The sequence below is a fragment of the Chelonia mydas genome, chromosome 2 (assembly GCF_015237465.2).
Source record: "Chelonia mydas isolate rCheMyd1 chromosome 2, rCheMyd1.pri.v2, whole genome shotgun sequence".
Taxonomy (NCBI): domain Eukaryota; kingdom Metazoa; phylum Chordata; order Testudines; family Cheloniidae; genus Chelonia; species Chelonia mydas.
Genome location: NC_057850.1, coordinates 99350512 through 99370399, shown reverse-complemented (window position 1 = coordinate 99370399; position 19888 = coordinate 99350512). Strand labels below are relative to the sequence as shown.

General features: G+C 41.0%; 1 protein-coding gene across 10 annotated transcripts in view; it reads right to left on the bottom strand.

The window, feature by feature from the left end:
* The window catches only part of ZNF236 (zinc finger protein 236), a 171845-nt gene that overhangs the window by 126582 nt on the left and 25375 nt on the right, over nt 1-19888 (bottom strand). For 9 of the 10 annotated variants that reach the window (XR_006288620.1, XR_006288621.1, XM_043539993.1 and 6 more), the window contains 3 exons: nt 16188-16366; nt 9320-9444; nt 2662-2834 (listed from right to left, as the gene is read on the bottom strand). Coding sequence is in view for 8 of the 10 variants with exons in the window: in XM_043539993.1 (XP_043395928.1) it covers nt 2662-2834; nt 9320-9444; nt 16188-16366 (477 nt within the window). In the remaining 2 variants the exon portion in view is untranslated. Of the gene's footprint in view, nt 1-2661; nt 2835-9319; nt 9445-16187; nt 16367-19888 lie in introns of those variants that run through there. The other variant, XM_037892975.2, reaches the window with a different exon arrangement.

Below are 19888 nucleotides of genomic sequence, written 5' to 3'. Positions count from 1 at the left end.
GTTTTAGGTTTTTTGTATTAGGTTTAGACTTTTGGAGAGTTTCTGTGTAGACCTTTTTAAAATTGTGTGTTCCTCAAGGAATGGAAGATGGAGGCAGGGTGGACTTTGTTAGAGACAAATAGGGCTGTATGGAAGAAAGCACAAAGACTAAAATGCAAAGAACACATGAAGGCGGAAGCAAGGAAATTTAATCTTGTAGCTTGAACAGATGAAGAAAAGACAAGATCAGAAAGGTAGGCAAGAGCTTGTAAAGGATTTTGAAGGCAAGGACAAAAAAATTGATAATCAGGGTGAGAAGAAGCCACTAAAGGGATTTGTAAATAAGTTAAACATAGCTGAAGTGGTGGGCAAGGTAGTTGTTCTGGTGGCAAGATTTGTACAAACTGAACGGGGGGGGAGGCCAAAAGAGAAGAAGGTTGCAGTAGTTGAAACAAAAGACCAAAAAATAAGGACAGACAAAAATTTTAGCAGAGGAGGAAGATGGATTTTTGAAGAGGATGTAAAGAAAAATGTTGATGGGATATAGCAACAATAGTGACATGGTGGGAGGAAAGGAAAGAATGAGCTATCCAAATTATCCCAATGTTGCAAGCCTGTAAAAGAGTATGGCATGCATGGCTGCCAACACAGTAAAACAGAGGGATGAAGTTCTGCTTTTCCCAGAGCTGGTAGCAAGATATTCAGGAAGAGGTATCAGAGAGAATAAGAAATACATCACTAAAGGGAGGAAGAAAGGCCCGTGAGCCATCATGGTAGAGATGGTAGTTGAAGCAATGTGATCGGAGACTGGTCAAAGAGTGTGGAAGAAAAACAGGAGGGGCAAGTATAAATTCTTGAGAAAATACCAGTGAATGTGAGAAAGAGGAAGTGGAAGGATCCACCAAAGACGACACTAGAGGCAGAATCAGAACAAGAACTGCATAGCATGACAAGGCCTTTGGAAGAAAACGTTTCTAGGAGAGCATGATCAAATGATAGATCTTAAAATTGGGAAGGGGGGGGAATCAATACATGGGGATGTTTTAGGAGGATCCCAAAACAGCCTGATGCTATTCAATAATTTGATCAATTACATTGAAGAAACTCATTGCTAATGAAGTGGTAAATAATGAGGACCAGTCACAGAGACAGATCTGAATAACTTGACAAGTGGGGCAGAAATAAAATTGCAAGTTCTTAGATGTACAAATAGAAGAATACATAGTAGAGGCTGCGAGGTGATACTATCTTGACATTGGTGAAATAACTACTGTACTGAAGTGCTGTATCCATTGTTTTGCAGTCCATACTAACACACTCCAATTTTGTAAAAAAAAAAAAAAAAAAAAAAAAAAATTAAAGGCAGGCAGAAGAGTGATTTGAGGTCTGGAAAACACACTTTAATAGAGACTTAAAGGCTTAATATGTTTATCTTATTTAAGCAAGGGTGACCAACGGCTTCTCTAACAATTTAACTTTATCAGTCCTGAAACACATACAGTTCTATCTATGCAACTTCCGACCCTAGATGTAGTTATCCTGGTACAAAGGTGCTTCCGTTGTTACAGCTTATCTCCCTGAGTTTACCAAAATAAGCTACAATGATATAGCCATTTTCATACCAAGACAGACAACTGAGTCACTATTAGGGAACAGCACAGAATTGTATCTGTTTCAAAACTGATATAGTTAAATTGGTACAAAACCTGGGTGTAGACAAACCCTAAATCAAAGTCTACAAGTAGCTAAACATGCAGAAGATACCTTATACTAGCTGACAAATTGAATTTTTCTAGCTTCCAGCCAATGGATCTTGTTTTCAAACTGGCACAAATTTTTTAACAGCGAGGGTAATACACCACTGGAATAGTTTACCAAGGACATGGCAGATTCTCCATCACCTGAAGCCTTTAAACCAAGATTAAGTTTCTTTCTAAAAAGATATGTTCAACCACAAGTTGTTGGGCTCAGTGCAGAAATTTCTGGATAAAGTTGTATAGCCAGTGTTATGCAGAAAGTCAGACTACATGATTATAATGTCCTTTTTTAACTTAATATTTATGAATATAGATGTCAAGAGACCATAAAGAAAAAAGTCAGAATGAAGAGTTCCTATACCATTGTTTGTCTCTTCCATGGTAGTTTCTTTTGCTCCAACTGTAACCCGGAAAGCCCCTTCTAATGGCGATGAGTGGAGGGGTATTGTCTGGGTTTGAAATCTCTGGCTGGTTGTCTTATCTTATAGTTTTGGAAAAGCTGCTGGTTATATATATATCTTTATCCATTTGTATTTTCAACTATATCAAAGGCAGCAAGAGCCAACGATAGTTTTTTTAAAATAATACAAATTGTAATAAATAAAATTATTTTAAATTACTCAACTGATACATCATTAACCAATATACTTGAAAGGTAAGAGTAAATGAACCCTCTGCTACTAATAAAAAAAATGTTAATTCAGATTAATGATTTTAGCAAGTCTAAATTACTATATCAAATTGAGCAAAACTGATCAGTAATCTCTGGTTTAGCATATAATCCATGTTGGGTGCAGGCAACAAGGTACAACATAGGAATATGATGTAATATAAATAGGGTAGGTTAAATACTGAGGGGAAAAAGCAAAAAATTGATAAACAGTATATTTAACAGCAATCATATTAACAACAAAATTGCATTTACCTCTGAATGAACTCTCTGTATGTGAGACTGTAGATTGCCTTTCTGAGAAAAGGCTGCTGGACAAAAGGCACAAGCATGGGGTTTTTCACCAGTATGCTTAATCATGTGTGTCTGTAATGCCCCCTTCTGGTTAAAGGCTTTTCCACATTCACTACATGTAAACGGTCTTTCACCTAAAAAAAACCCAAAAAACATAAATCCATTACCAATGATCATATTATGTATGAGAGAGAAAAATAATGCCATCATAAGCAAAGCACATTACATGTACAGTAATAGTCTACCATCTGTTGTCATTGCATCTAACACAATCACTAAACTGGCTATTTGTTCTTATTTGGATGTAGCTTGCTAGCATAGATTACTTGGTTTTTAAAAATATCACTTACAACGTTACCTTTAATGTTTAAGTTATCCAAAAAGTATTTTTTCCTTTTTTTAAGAGATTAGAATTTAGATGCTGCTTTCTAGTATATGAGGCCTTTTTTAGACTGATTAGATGCCCTAACTAGCAATTCAGATTTTAGAAAATACTGAAAATGCTTCCATGGCCCTACAGGCTAATTTTTTTTTTGAAAGTGCTTGAAGACAGCAGCTAACTATGAAACAAATGTTGTAACTATGGCTCTCGCTGGTGAGATGCTGTACAATTATAAAAAACGCATATTATAAAAAGACAACAAAATTGTTTTATTTTTATTACATTTGTACAGCACCTAAATAGTGTTTGGGGCCCCATTGTGTTATCTATTGATTTATCTACTGATCTATTAAATAATAATGTGGTTTGAGTAAAGTTAAATTAACCTTGCATATTCAGATACGCTATAACGGATTAGAATTTAGGGACTAACCCATTACATGTGCAGTCATTTCACTGAGATCATACCTTCTCTCCCCCATTCCTCCAACCAACACATACACCCTTTTTATTCTTCCTAGTGAACTGCAAATTTCTAAAAGTTTAAAGGATTTAAGGACTCCTGTTCTCTACATGAAATACAATCTAGTTTCTTAAATTTACATTAGAATATATAAGTATGTAGAACAATAAATTCAAGACAGAATGAACTCAACAGGAAAATAACTTTTCAATTAACCTTTGGAAGTACAATAATGAATTGTGAGACTACTTTTAAAATCAGTTGCAAGAGTGACCTCTTGTGTTTCTTTTCTGGATCTTCAATATATAAAACCTAATACAGATATCCCTATTAAAAAGTGAACTGGCACCACAATTCTAGGAGTAAGTTTGACGGATAATTCACATGTTCCCCTTTTCAGTAAACTAAGCTCTCCACATGTACTATGGCTGTTACATTAAGGAGACTGGTAAAGAGGGAACTGGTTGGGAACATTACCAAAATGATTCACCTGTGCTCTCCTAGAAATTAGAAGAAAGAGTTCATTTATTCCTGCTGTGTATTTGTCACTAGGAATAAGATATCTACATGAGTATGAAGAGTTAATCTCTGCAATTTTTGTTAATGACTGCATTTAGAGCCCAATGCATTGCAGTACCATGCTGAAATGTATATATTTCTAGCTCTATGTTTGCCATAAATAGAGCCCTTCATTTTCTATTTTGATTTTATTTTTCCCAGGAATTTATCGGTCTTTATTACAACAACAAAAACAGCTGAAAATTGGTACAAAAGATACACATTTTTCTGGGTAAATATTGGCATTTATTTTGGTGGACAGAAGGACGGGGGGAAGAATGCAGCAGATTAATGCATTGCTTAATGGAATTCAATGTGGTTTGAAATGTGTACGTGGGGGGCATTAGATTCATCAGTACATTCAGATGCACACGCACTCCAGAGCTTGCACGCATGCCTGTGTATTGTGTGCATCTTCTAGACTAATACATAGACTTATTTCAACAGGCAGCTTTGCATATACACACAGATTAATGTATTATCATAATACATATCTCATGTAATTTATTGTATTTTTATAATAAAATTAATTATTTTTATATATTTGAATGATACAATAGTAGGGTGAAATAAATTTTTTTTTTTTAAAACCTGGGATTTTTCTTGTAAAAAATCAGTTTAAACTGAAAACTAAGGGCCTTAGCCATAAAATCCCTGAAAACATACAATATAGTGTAGCGGGCAGATGGCTTACAAGGATAGCTAAAGTGCTTTAACTGCCCCATTCATCTCAATGTGTTAAGTCTGAAACCTAAATAAAAAGAATGTAAACGCAAACATCTATTTATTTCAGTGTTGATAATTTTAGCAGAAACATTGAGCTAATGTGCCTATCCTGCAATTCTGAAGTGCCTCCCACTCATCTCTCCACCAACACCTCCAACAATGCAGTTATACCTGAAACAATCAAAAGAAAAAACTGAAAGTGTGGCGATCGCTTTAAAGAAATAGACTTAACATAAAAATAAAACTCTGTACTATTATTCATTTTCATGTTCCACGCTTAAAAAAAAAAAAAAAAAAGTCAATGCAGCTATTGTAGTATTTCCAGTCTGCCTCACCATACATCAAGAGAATGCACGAATTCTGACACAGAATTTAGATCCTGCTTTCTCTGGAGTATTTTGGGCCTTGTTTAGAGTATTTAGATGAACTATCAAGCAATTCAGATTTTAGAGAATATTGAAATTGCTTCCATGAGTATAAAAACGGGTATTCCCTGAAAATGAATTTTGTAAAGCACTTTGAATAGCAGAATCCAGATTTAGAATCATAGAATATTAGGGTTGGAAGGGACCTCAGGAGGTCATCTAGTCCAACCCCTTGCTCAAAGCAGGACCAATCCCCAACTAAATCATCCCAGCAAGGGCTTTGTCAAGTCTAACCTTAAAAATATTTAAGGAAGGAGATTCCACCACCTCCCTAGGTAACGCATTCCAGTGCTTCACCACCCTCCTGGTGAAAAAGTTTTTCCTAATATCCAACCTAAACCTCCCCCACTGCAACTTGAGACCATTACTCCTTGTTCCGTCATCAGCTACCACTGAGAACAGTCTAGATCCATCCTCTCTGGAACTCCCTTTCAGGTAGTTGAAAGCAGCTATCAAATCCCCCCTCATTCTTCTCTTCCACAGACTAAACAATCCTAGTTCCCTCAGCCTCTCCTCATAACTCATGTGTTCCAGTCCCCTAATCATTTTTGTTGCCCTCTGCTGGACTCTTTCCAATTTTTCCACATCTTTCTTGTAGTGTGGGGCCCAAAACTGGACACAGTACTCCAGATGAGGCCTCACCAATGTTGAACAGAGGGGAATGATCGCGTCCCTTGATCTGCTGGCAATGCCCCTACATATACAGCCCAAAATGCCATTGGCCTTCTTGGCAACAAGGGCACACTGCTGACTCATATCCAGCTTCTTGTCCACTGTAACGCCTAGGTCCTTTTCTGCAGAACTGCTGCTGAGCCATTCGGTACCTGGTCTGTAGCAGTGCATGGGATTCTTCCGTCCTAAGTGCAGGACTCTGCACTTGGCCTTGTTGAACCTCATCAGATTTCTTTTGGCCCAGTCCTCTAATTTGTCTAGGTCCCTCTATATCCTATCCCTACCCTCCAACGTATCTACCTCTCCTCCCAGTTTAGTGTCATCTGCAAACTTGCTGAGAGTACAATCTACACCATCCTCCAGATCATTAAGGAAGATATTGAACAATACCGGCCCCAGGACCGATCCTTGGGGCACTCCATTTGATACCGGCTGCCAACTAGACATGGAGCCATTGATCACTACCCGTTGAGCCCGACAATCTAGCCAACTTTCTATCCACCTTATAGTCCATTCATCCAGCCCATACTTCTTTAACTTGCTGGCAAGAATACTGTGGGAGACCATGTCAAAAGCTTTGCTAAAGTCAAGGAACAACACGTCCACTGCTTTCCCCTCATCCACAGTTATCTCATCATAGAAGGCAATTAGATTAGTCAGGCATGACTTGCCCTTGGTGAATCCATGCTGACTGTTCCTGATCACCTTCCTCTCCTCTAAGTGCTTCAGAATTGATTCCTTGAGGACCTGCTCCATGATTTTTCCAGGGACTGAGGTGAGGCTGACTGGCCTGTAGTTCCCAGGATCCTCCTCCTTCCCTTTTTTAAAGATGGGCACTACATTAGCCTTTTTCCAGTCATCCGGGACCTCCGCCGATCGCCATGAGTTTTCAAAGATAATGGCCAATGGCGCTGCAATCACATCCGCCAACTCCTTTAGCACTCTCGGATGCAGCGCATCCGGCCCCATGGACTTGTGCTCATCCAGCTTTTCTAAATAGTCCCGAACCACTTCTTTCTTCACAGAGGGCTGGTCACCTCCTCCCCATGCTGTGCTGCCCGGTGCAGTAGTCTGGGAGCTGACCTTGTTCGTGAAGATGGAGGCAAAAAAAGCATTGAGTACATTAGCTTTTTCCACATCCTCTGTCACTAGGTTGCCTCCCTCATTCAGTAATGGGCCCACACGTTCCTTGACTTTCTTCTTGTTGCTAACATACCTGAAGAAACCCTTCTTGTTACTCTTAACATCTCTTGCTAGCTGCAACTCCAGGTGTGATTTGGCCTTCCTGATTTCACTCCTGCATGCCCAAGCAATATTTTTATACTCTTCATTGGTCATTTGTCCAATCTTCCACTTCTTGTAAGCTTCTTTTTTGTGTTTAAGATCAGCAAAGATTTCAAAGTTAAGCCAAGCTGGTCGCCTGCCATATTTACTATTCTTTCTACACATCGGGATGGTTTGTCCCTGTAATCTCAATAAGGATTCTTTAAAATACAGCCAGCTCTCCTGGACTCCTTTCCCCCTCATGATATTCTCCAAGGGATCCTGCCCGTCAGTTCCCTCAGGGAGTCAAAGTCTGCTTTTCTGAAGTCCAGGGTCCGTATTCTGCTGCTCTCCTTTCTTCCCTGTGTCAGGATCCTGAACTCGACCATCTCATGGTCACTGCCTCCCAGGTTCCCATCCACTTTTGCTTCCCCTACTAATTCTTCCTGGTTTGTGAGCAGCAGGTCAAGAAGAGCTCTGCCCCTAGTTGGTTCCTCCAGCACTTGTGTTGTACCAATAAAATAAAAACCAGCAGGACCTTATTAAAGAGGAAAAGGCAAAATACCACATTTATTGTGAATACAGAAAGAATCATAGTAAGCAGTTAGTTATAGCGATAACATTCCATTCAATCTCATATTTATTCACACATTCAGTCATACAAACACACACACACACACACACACACACACACAAAGGTTCTGCAAGGTTGTTATCATAGTTACCAGCCTTAGAGTTGCTCATGCCAAGCCACTGGCCAGGTGGCCTGGACATGAGGAGGGAGCAGGGCCTTGTCAGATGCTCATCTGATGCTCCTGGAAGTTGGTTTGCAGAATCAGACCCCCCAAAGTTCTCACTTTCTAGAGTCCATTTTTATAAGAGTTTCTTCCTATGCCAGTCTATGGGAACTGCTTCATCATGCTGTTGCTGAATCAATCAGCAGATAGCACATTCCTGATGGCTCCGTGCTGCTAGATGTTATCTCGTTCTTTGGTTCTCTCATTCTTGAGGCTGTTGGATGGATTCCAGTTTGCCCTCCGGGCGTCCTCTGGTTATTTCCACTTGATGCCTTCTTCAGCCGATGGACACTGGATTCTTAGGCTGGCACCTCCCTGATCATTCAGTTATTATCCACACCAAGCATCCATCCACAAACATCCTCTATCTCTATTTTAATCACAATTGTTAATACAACAAAAGGGCGGGGAGTCTCTGGGTGCTGTTTCTGTTGTTACAGAGTATTGCTTTGAGTCTCTCTCTGTGTGAATTGCTTTGAGAACAGACTCTGTCTTAGAATCTACTAACGCAATTAACAGCTTGCAAGTTTCACATATAGAGGGAGAGAAACAGTACCAAAAACCAAGAGACCTGTTAATTAGTAATACCCTGGAATTTAAACTATGGGGAATCAAACTCATTTGTGATTTTAATACAGAACTTCTTTAATATGATCCAACACTTGCACCAGGAAATTGTCCCCTACCCTTTCCAAAAACTTCTTGGATTGTCTGTGCACAGCTGTATTGCTCTCCCAGCAGATATCAGGGTGATTGAAGTCTCCCATGAGAACCAGGGCATGCGATCTAGTAACTTCTGTTCGTTGCTGAAACAAAGCCTCGTCCACCTCATCCCCCTGGTCTGGTGGTCTATAGCAGATTCCCACCACGACATCACCCTTGTTGCTCACATTTCTAAACTTAATCCAGAGACTCTCAGGTTTTTCTGCCGTTTCATACTTGAGCTCTGAGCAGTCATACTGCTCCCTTACATACAGTGCAACTCCCCCACCTTTTCTGCCCTGCCTGTCCTTCCTGAACAGTTTATATCCATCCATGACAGTACTGCAGTCATGTGAGTTATCCCACCAAGTCTCTGTTATTCCAATCACATCATAGAAAATTTGTACCACCAGGAATATAAAAAAACCACCGAACAAAGTTTTCCTTGGCTTAATACAAAGAAAATTATGCACAATATGCACTAACTGCAGTACATAAGTCTCTAGTACAAAGATAAGTAACCAAATAGACTGATGCTACTGCCAGAACCAGCTAAGAGAAAACAGTGCTTACCCATCTCAATTTTTTTTTTTTTTTTTTTTTTTTTAAAGAAACTCCCACTCCTCCTTACCTGTATGTATTCTAACATGTCGGGTTAACTGACTTGGTTTTTGGAATGTCTTTCCACAGTGGGGACACGAATATGTAAACCCACTTCTGTCAATGTTTCGGTTGTAAGATCTAGTATTGGATACCCTGGAAACATACACAAAGTAGTTACAAATAAAGACTTTTTATCCTCAGATTAAATATTTGAAAAAGATGATTTTTCATCACATCTACTTTTTCTGGATTTACAGTAAATTTAGGTCAGAAATGCAGCTTCATTGACCCTGTACAGCATGTGCTGTAGTTTATTGTTAACATTACAGAACTAATTAACAGCTGCAGCACAAGTACTTTTTATTTTTTAACCCTTCTGCCTCCAACAGTCACTGATCATTTTGAATTTATTTCTCCAGTGACAGTGATGGACACTTCATGAACTATCTTAAGACCTTCTTAGTGTAATTGGGTAAGTGTGGTGGAAGACACTATCACAACTTTACAAAGTTGTTTGCTGGGTAATTTAGTAAGAAGAGAAAAAGCCTCTGTCACTGGATTAGGCTTCAAATACACCCTTAATTAAACTAAGGTGGTGTCAGGAAGGTCCATATCTAAACCTCACAAATTTGAATATCTGGTATTCTCTAATCAGGTGATAAATGGGACTAAGATGGAATGAAGCAGTTTTGCAAGCTTCTATTAATTCACAGTGAATAAAATGTCTATGACTTTGAAAACATCAATCATCGTAGTAAGTGGTAGATGAGCAAATTCAGTTTCTGACTTGGTAAATTTTGCAAGGTTGATAAAACAACTGCAATATCTTTCTATTCTAAAAGAAAGTATGAGCAAGTAGGACCTTCTCACTCAAGAGCTTACTTTAGTGACAAAAATAACTTTTTACCACTTTTTACTCACGTTAGCCTAGCAGAACCTGAACAGCTAAGAAAAAGCAAGCTATATTCTGTTCCATTTCATGCATCATTACTACATCCATGAATATCCATTGACAATAATGAGGTAGTAGTTGAATGAACAATTTTAGAACATGGTTACACACTAAAGAGGGGTTTAGCATGGCCTTCAGACTGGTGAAGAAAAACTGAAGAATTCAGGAAAAGAAGAGGCCCTACATACTCACAACAAACAACAACAACAAAAAATCAATCAATCATCTTCAGTTTTACCCATACTGGTGTTCACTTAATCATATTACAAACTTGAAAATCTGAAAAAGGACAGCCTTTCAAAGGTTTTTTTTTTTCCAGAAAAGAGAAATAATCCTAATACATAGAAAGGAAATGCTGTCTTTTCATTGCAGGAACCACATATTAGATTCTTTATCCATCTGTAATTAGTAACAGTCTAATAAATCACAGTTACATATTCATTTCAGTCTTTGTTTCCCTTAGTCTTTAAAAATTTGCGCACATTACAAGAAGGAGGGGTTATTTTCCCAGTACAGTAAATGGAGTTCTTCAAGATGGATGTCCTATGGGCGCTCCACTTGGGGTGCACATGCACCTTTGACCAGAGATTTTCAGCAACAATGTCCCTTCAGTCTGTGCATGCACCCTAGCTATCCTCGTGCCCTGTACCAAGGGTATAGAGGGCTGAGGTAGACAAACACCGCTCAGCTCCTTCTCTACTACAAAATCCCACAAAGATCAGACTCCGGAGCAGAGGAAAAGGAGCATCCACAGGCATGGGTGCAGTTTGGGGGAGGCAATGCCCTCCCAAACTGCAAGCCTCAAGCAGGCACAGCATTTGCTCCCCCATACGCAGGCCCCATTGGCCTGACTGGAGCTACTACACCTGTATCCATAGGTTCACATATCTCAAAGAATACCAGTTATTTACATGCTAAGTAATCTCTCTTCTTCGAGTAGCGTCCCTCTGGTTACTCCAGAACCTGACCTAGAACCGTTCGAAGAACTGCAGAACCAAAGGCAGCATCTGTTTGTGAAGCATTCACTAGGGAGTAGTGTCAGGAGAAGGTGTAGACCGAAACCCACATTAGCAGCTCACCATATTTCCTCCATAGCAGGAGTTTTCAAACTGTGGGTCAGGACTCCAAAGTGGGTTGCAACCCCGTTTTAATGGGGTCACCAGGGCTGGTGTTAGACTTGCTGGGGCCTGGGACCGAAGCCCAAGCCCCACTACCCAGGACCGAAGCCGAAGCCTGAGGACTAAAGCCCTGCGCAGTAAGACTCAGGCTTCAGCTTTAGCCCTTGGTGGCGGGGCTCAGGTTACAGGCCCCCGTCTGGGGCTGAAGGCCATGGGCTTGGGCCCCCCGGCTGGGGTGGCAGGGGTCAGGCTTCAGTCCCCTCCTCCTGGGGTCATGTAGTAATTTTAGTTGTCAGAAGGATGTCGCGGTGCAATGAAGTTTGAGAATCACTGCTCTATAGGGACATCTTTTAGCAAGGCAACAGATGTGGAGTCCTATCTGGTGGACATCTGGTAGAATGGGCTATGTCCCTAAGTTGGCATGGTACATTAGCAGCTTCACAGCAGAAGAGGTACAGGCAGAAACCCATTTAGGAAGTCTCCAGGTAGACAATGGAGTTCCTTTTAGCTCAGTCCACAGTACAAATAAAGATACAAATAAACCTGGAGAGAGTCTCAGAAGGGTTTAATCCTGTCCAAATGTATGCCAGAGCCCTCTTAACATCCAGTTTATGGAGGGAAGCATTTTCCCTACTCTGATAGGGTTTAGAACAAAATATAGGGAGATGAATTGTCTGATTTAGATGCAAGTCTGAAATGACTTAGGTAAGAACTGTGGATGTGGTCAGCATGTGGTCAGAAGGACAACTTATCTTTGAAGAAAACAGTGTAAGGAGGGTCAACCGTCAAAGACCCTAACACACTAACTCTTCAAGCAGAAGTAATGGCCACTAAAAAGACGGTTTTCATGGAAAGGTGGGAAAGCATACCGGTAGCCATTGGTTCAAAAGGAAGTTTGTGGATGGCTGCCATATGGACTTCAATGGAGCTCACTTCTTTTCTTCAGTATAAAAGTTATTCTAAAACTTCCGAAACAGGCTAATCATCGGGAGACAGAAGTTGGTGAGTACACCATTGGTAAAATCTTTTCCACTGCTGAACTTAAGTTTTTCTGAACTCCTTTTCAACCGTTAAGCAGGACCTTCTGCATCTGCTTTGAACAGGAGAGCTCCACCTCTACAAGCCTTCCAGATCCCAGGCAAGCTTAGAGGTTGGGGTGAAGAATGCTACCTGAGTCCTGCAAGAGAAGTCTGGAGGGTCAATGGTAAGTTGATGGCCAGCCGAGAGAAGAAGCAGGGAAGGTGCCTTGGACAGGTTGATGCAATCAATATGTGTGGGGCTATGTCTTGCCTGACATTTTTCAGGACATTTTTGAGGATTAATAGCATTGCAGGAAAGGCACGTAGAAGGTTCTTGGATCATGAGAGGAGGCATCACCCAGAGAACAAGCACAAGTTTGTGCGTCTCCACTTGATGGTGATGGCAAAGTGATCTAGTGTCAGAAAATTCCAGGTGAGAAACAGCAGTCTGAGTATGGACTTGTTGAGGTCCCACTGCTGATCCAGTGCGAAGTGCCTGCTGAGGTCATCAGCTATGGTGTTTTGAAGATCACCTAGAGAGACTGATGAAAGAAGGATACATTGAGCTATGCGCCAGTTCCATAACTTCATGTCCTCTGTGCAGAGGGAAGGAGATCTTTCCCTTCCCCTCCCTCCAGTTTATGTAGTGCACACTGGTCCTGTGGTCTGTTATTATGTGAATGAAAGGAAGTACTGACAGACACACCTTACTGCCATAAGTTCCAAGATGTCGATCTGAAGAGTGGACTCAAATGGTCCACCTGCCCTGTACACTATGATCCTGTAGGTGAGCTCCCATCCGAGGAGGGATGTGTCAGCAACTATTTTAATAGTGGGAAGGGGATAGTTGAAAGGAACCCCTAAAACACACCTTGTTCAGATTCATCCACAGTCAAAGGAGACTAACTTGTTCAATCTGTCCCTGTTTGGGGTGTAGATTGACCAGAGCCAGGCTTGGAAGTAGTGCAGGTATAAAAGTGGGCATATATGATGAAGGTGCACATTGCCATGTGCCCAAGGACCTGGAGCCAGGATCTGGCCAAGACCTCAGGACTTAATTGAACTTGTGCAACTTGTGTCAGGGTGAACAACCTGTCCCTTGGTAGACAGGCCCTGGATGTTACAGTATCAAGAGTGGTGCCTATAAACTCTGTTGTACAAGTACAAGGGAGAACTTTGCAATGCTGAAGACCAAGCCTTTTGAGTAGAGAGGTGGCTTTGTTTACTGCAGTTTGAACTTCCGTGCAATAAGGCCCCTTTAGGAGCCAATTGTAAAGATAGCGAAAAACGGTTTCTCCCCACTGAAAAAGCTATGCAGTTACTATTGTCGTAACTTTCATGAACATCCTCAGGGTGGTAGATAGCCCTAAGGGAAGACACAATATTGATAGTGGTCCTGGTCCACTAGAAAGCATAGAAAAGTCTTGTGAGAAGGCCATATCGCAACAGGAAAATACATGTACTTAAGCCTGAATGTCTCGAAACAGTCCCCGGGATGTAGTGATGGGATGATAGCCACAAGCGTCTCAATCATGAACTTCTGAATCTTGTGAAAAGTATTCAGCATCCTGAGATCTAAAAATTGGTCTCCATCAGCCTTTCCTTTTGGGAACAAGGAAATATTTGGAATAAAATCACCTTCTCCTTTGTATCGAGTGGGAACTGGTTCCATGGCTCCTAAGCAGAGAAGAAAACAGAACCTCCTGTCTCAGGGGAGACTCATAAGATTTGTCCCTGAAAAAGAGATGGAACAGCCTAATGTTATGACTTCCAATCTGTCAGAGGCAATCTGCTCCTACTAACTGCAGAAATGATCCCCAAGAGGTGGGAGGATAAGTTCAACAGGATAACTCTGCTTCAGATTCCCCATCATGTTTGTGACCCTCAACCAAGGCATCAAAAGGGACGCCTCACAGATGACACCTGCTGCATCAACAGGGCTGTAGTGGAGAAGGGTTTCCCTTTGGGTAGTCTCAGTTTCCTCTTCAGTGGCTCAAGTCCTCTGTGGGAAGTGGAAAACTAGGATGGACAGAACCTCTGAGCTATTAGAGACACAGACCTACTGAACCTCCTTTTGTCTGCAGACGTATACGTACCCATCGAGCAAAGGGTCACTCTACAGTCCTTAAAGGTATGTAGGGATTCATCTGCAGATGAATAATTTCACACCACAGAAGAGGAGGTCCATTACGGTGTTTTAGACCTCATGAGGGAAGACTGAAGAATGCATTGTGCATGACTGCAGTAGTGGACATGGATCAAGCTACTGTGCCAGCAGTGTTGAGGTAAGTCTGTAAAGTCCTCCCCAACAGGAGCTTTTCCTCCACAATGATGGCATGAAATTGCTCCCTGTGTTCTTGTGGGAGGCGCTCGATAAAAATTAAATTTGGTTTAGTTGATGTGATTATAGTTCACAAGTCTAAACTGCAGGATGCAGACAAGTACGTCTTGCTACCAAATAAATCTAAATATTTTTGGTTCTTGTCAAGAGGGTTGCTTTTAAATGGTGCTGCCCGTTCCACTTGTTGACTGTATCCATCACCAGGGGGTTGGGAGCAGGATGAGAAAATAAAAACTCCAAGCCCCTGACCGGGGAAAACCCTTTTTTTTTTTTTTTTTTTTTTAAATCTAGCCTCTTAACTTTGGGGATGGCGGGGGAGCAGCAATGGCTTGCCAAGCCATTTTGACAGGCTCCAACAGCAGCTCATTCACAGAAGATGAGGGTGTAAAATTTCCAACAATTTATACTCGGTCTCTGGGACTTTTTCTAATAGAACTGGGAGAGAGTCCACCATTCTCTTCACCAACTCCTAAAAGTCATCCCCAATAGATGGGTGGAACATAACCACTTTAACCAGAGAGGATGATGAAATATTTGTCTGAAGAGTAGCCTCCTCATCAATTCTTCTTTGTTGCTACTCAAATGTTTCCTCCTGCAATGCAGACTGCTGAAGGGGAATGAACGGAAGCAGGGAATGCTGGCTCTGGTGTTCCACATGAGGACAGGTAGGGAATATACCAAACAGTCACTGCTGCCAAAAATTTCAGATCAAAGGTGCACGGGGCACATGCACACCTCAAGTGGAGCACCCACAGGAACACTAGTCAAAGACACAGCACTATACGTCAGGAACTCTAAACACATACTTTACAGATGCATGTCAACTGGAACTACAGTTTATATTAATAAGTCCATAAATATTAAAGAAAAAGAATCACGGCCTACTCCAATGAGGAATTAAAAATAAAAAAAAAAATGATTTCAGTTCCATTTACATTTCTAAACTTACTCAATAAATTATCTCATAGAACTTGAAGTTAATTATGTCATATTTTTTTAATGCTCTTCCTTTGGCTTTAAAGTCAATATTTGCATAAGGCTAGTGAACTCTCTCACAAACACAAACAGAAGTTACCTGTATACACTTAAAAAGAGCCAAACTACAGCCTCAGATAGTCAGCAATATGAAATATAATCCCAAACAAGGGACTGATTTGTTAAATCCACATTCAAGCAAAATTTCAAGCTAAATCCACAGAAGTTTTACTTGAGCACACTCAGCAGCATGAAGTCCTACAGCACTGCCACTTTCTCAGTAAGACACTTACAGCTGATGTGCATGAATTTAAAGTGCTTGGTCTTGAAGGGGGATGGAAAACCCTCACAAGGGTGCTGCTGCTGGACAATTCCCACTGCCTGTAACAGCCAATACTGTGTAAATTCTTTTCAGGCTTCTCTATATTCTGCTGCTGCAAAGGAGCATCCCTTATTACATGAATATGCATAACTTATCCAAGGATTCACACCTTATTTTGTAGTGAGTTTTCATGTGCTCCTTAAGCTGTGAGGAAGTCTCAAATTCCTTCTTACAGGACTTGCAGCTATGGGTCCTGCTTCCAGCCAATTCCTGACGATGTTCTTCCATATGCATGGACAGCTGGGTCTGCAAAGTAAACTCATCTCCACACTCTGAACAAATAAGATTCTGAAAAAGATAACAGAGAACTTGATTCTCTAGATCATGAAATACTCAAAATATTACCATAAACAGAGTGATTTTTTAAAAACCTATTCAGAAGCTACACCAGATCTAACTTTTGCTTAGTTCTGAAAAAGTGGGCTTTCCTCCTTGGACCCTCAGGGTATGGTACACAGCAATTAAACATCAGCAGCTGGCTCGGGTCAGTTAATTTGGCTCATGGGGCTTAGGCTTCAGGGCTGTAAAACTGTGGTGCAGATGTTCGGGCTTGGTGTAGAGCCCAAGCTCTGGCATCCTCCCACCTTGTGGGGTATTCCAGAGGTCAGGTTCTAGCCCGTGCCCAAATGTCTACATGACAATTTTTCAGACTTGCAGCCCAAGTCAGCTGACCCAGGCCAGCCGCAGGTGTTTTTAATTGCTATGCAGACATACACACAGAGAGACGATCGCTCATGCCCTGAAATATAAGAGTTTAAAAACCTTTCAAAACATGTGGAATTTTTTTTAAAGCTTTAATAACAACTCTGGATATTCTTATTATCTACATAAGTGTCCAATACCTTTGGATGCTCTTGGCCTCCACCATGTCTTGTATCAACGAGATACACAGATTAATTGTGCATTCTGTAAAAAGAACTGAAGTTGGTGCCTTTCAATTTCACTGGAAGTCTTCTTGTTCTTGAGTTATGAGAAAGGGCAGACAGAAGTCCCTGCTCCATCTTTTCTATACCATTCACTATTCTGAACAACTGTCACTGTACCTACTTATCTCCTCTAAACTAAAAGAGTTTCAATCTCCTTAGTCACTCTTTATGTGAAAGTTTTTCCAAACCTCTAATTAGTTTTGTCACCCATCTCTGAACAAAAGCTTATGCCACTGGAAAAGGGGGAGGGACCATTTGACATTCTAACAGTACAAAGTGCCAACTTTTACCCGCGATGAGACATGAGATATTGGACATTAATCTGCCCCGGCACAGAACTGAATATTGCCCATCCTGAACGTCAGACCAGGGTCATTTGTAGGATATGGGGGAAGAAACAGGATTACTTTGTGTGGCTGGGGAATCAAAAAAGTAGTGCCATTTTTAAACTGCTAAAAGAAAATGTGAGAAGTAATAACAATAGAACTACATTATTTGACACAGAACAAGTGAAGAGTTCAAAATGCATATGGTTAAACTGCATTTTTTCAGCACTGTATTTTATCATAAATAGGGCACTACCAAATTCACAGGCATGAAATCTGGTCTCTCCGTGATATCTGGTATTTTGTGTACTTTTACCCTATTTCTCAAACTGGGGATCCTGACACAAAAGGGGGTCACACAAACTTATTGTAGGCGGATTGCAGTATTGCCACCCTTACTTCTGCACTGCCTTCAGAGAGTGCCAGCTCCTGGCCCGACATCCAGCTCTGAAGGCAGTGCCACCAGCAGCAGCCCAGAAGTAAGGGTGGCATGATATGAACACATCCGCAACATTTGCTATTTATGCCGTGACCAACCAAAATGTGTGATTTCTCCATGATTTAAATAGACCCCTAATCATAAGGTTAGCTTCAAGAGCATATGTGTAGGGGGCAAAAGTCTGCCATATAATCTTGGTTCAATATGCTACAATATTCCTTATAGAACACACTGAGCATCAACCATCAAAATCTGATTCACAATAAATTTTCGGGTCAATACTGTATTCATTAAAAATGCAGTCTTCAGAGACTAATAAAAGTTTAACCAGTGATTCCATAAGCTTGATAAGCACTGTACTAGATCCATGCCACAGGAAGGTGGTTGTACGTGGGTGAGGGAGTCACATACCACTGATGGAAAGAAATTTATAACAACTGACGGTGCAGAGAGATTCCAGGATGAGAGGAAGAATGGTGTTGTGATTAAATCACTGCACTGGTAGGCACGCCGAGTTCAATTATGGCTCTGCCAGTCTTCCTGGGTAAAGACTGGGCAAATCACTCGTTATTCCTATGCATTAGTTCCCATTATATAAAAGACATCAAAATACACAGGGGTACTGAGCGGATAAATTCATTTGTGACTGGGGGCTCACAACACACTCCTCTACCCTGGCTAATAGGCATCTAGTAAATGTTTAAAGTCTTTCTTGCATGATGAGTTTTAATTGACTCTAGGGATAATCCATGTCTAGGAGAACCCAGAGGCATGAAAGATGATGGAGATTTTTTGCTCTACTGAAACATCAGAAGAGCCCTCACAGTTGAGAGACATGAATCAACACACAAAACCAGCACTGGAGCAGACTCTGCTGGAACTAACTTTGAAAGAACAGAAGTTTATTATGTGAAGTATCACCTATGCTATTTCCCTTGGCTTCAAAGACTCATTGGGTCCATAACATTTATTTATTTCTGGACCAAACCTAAAATTTGAGGCAGTGGATATGCTTTTGTGAGACGTGTCCCTCACCAAGACAGCATATACACTGCAAGTGACCATCGCTCATGGGAATAGCCTCACGACAGGAAAGGCACCTCTTGAACCCAGGGATGCGGGCATAACCCCGAGAAGGGAGAACTTCCCATTTGGGAAGGGCATAAAAAAGGAAACCTACTAAGCTAAAGAATATCAGGGAGCGAAGAGTAACGGAATTCTTTTTCCCCACCAGGAGAAACAAAAATAAAGGAAATGGCTAATATCTACAAAATTATAATGGAAACATTACCATTACTAAAAGGATAAGGATGTATGAAGAGCTCTGCTTGGGATTCCACCCCAGACCAAAAAGCAGTTGAGAAGGAACTAAGGGAGGTTGGATGGCACAGCGCTATATAGATGCCGCTCACAGCGCAAGACGGGGAGGAGTGCATGTGCGGCCCAATGGGCACTGCTACCGAAGATCTCTGATCTCAGGCACAGGGGGGCTATCGCACCTACAGTGGAACACCCACAGGGACACTACTTGAAGAAGAATCTGACATTTCAGAAAGTCCACAACTGGCTAAATTGGTGCCAAGATTACAAACGGAGCACAGGACAAGGCTAGAACAAAGCAGAACTAACCATAACTGTGCAGAGAAGATCTTACATTCTCTGTGGATAGCACATCTTTTTCTAGTTCCTAAATTTTAGTTCAAGTACGTAAGTGATAGAATCCAACCTCCTCCGGCAGATTTTACAAAATGAGCCTCTAGATCGGTATGAAGCTATCTCTAGGGAAAACGTACCCACTAGGGAAGATGCATGCAGACCCAATGGGCACTGCTATTCTAGAAGGTTCCAAACACTGCACTGCTAAGGGACTGAGTTCCACAGGTGAGACGAGGTATTTTTGAAATTTGAAACAAAGAAAATTTAGGTTTCTTCAACATTAAATTTTTGAAACTAGATGATATAAATAGCATAGAAGATTAAACAGATATGAATCTTGAAATGTTATTACATTCTCATTGAAAACACTTTCATGTTATCTGAAAGCAGGATCAAACTCATTCTTATTTGATGCTTTTAAAATCATTTTTACTTGAATTTACAAAAGGTAAATATTTATTTT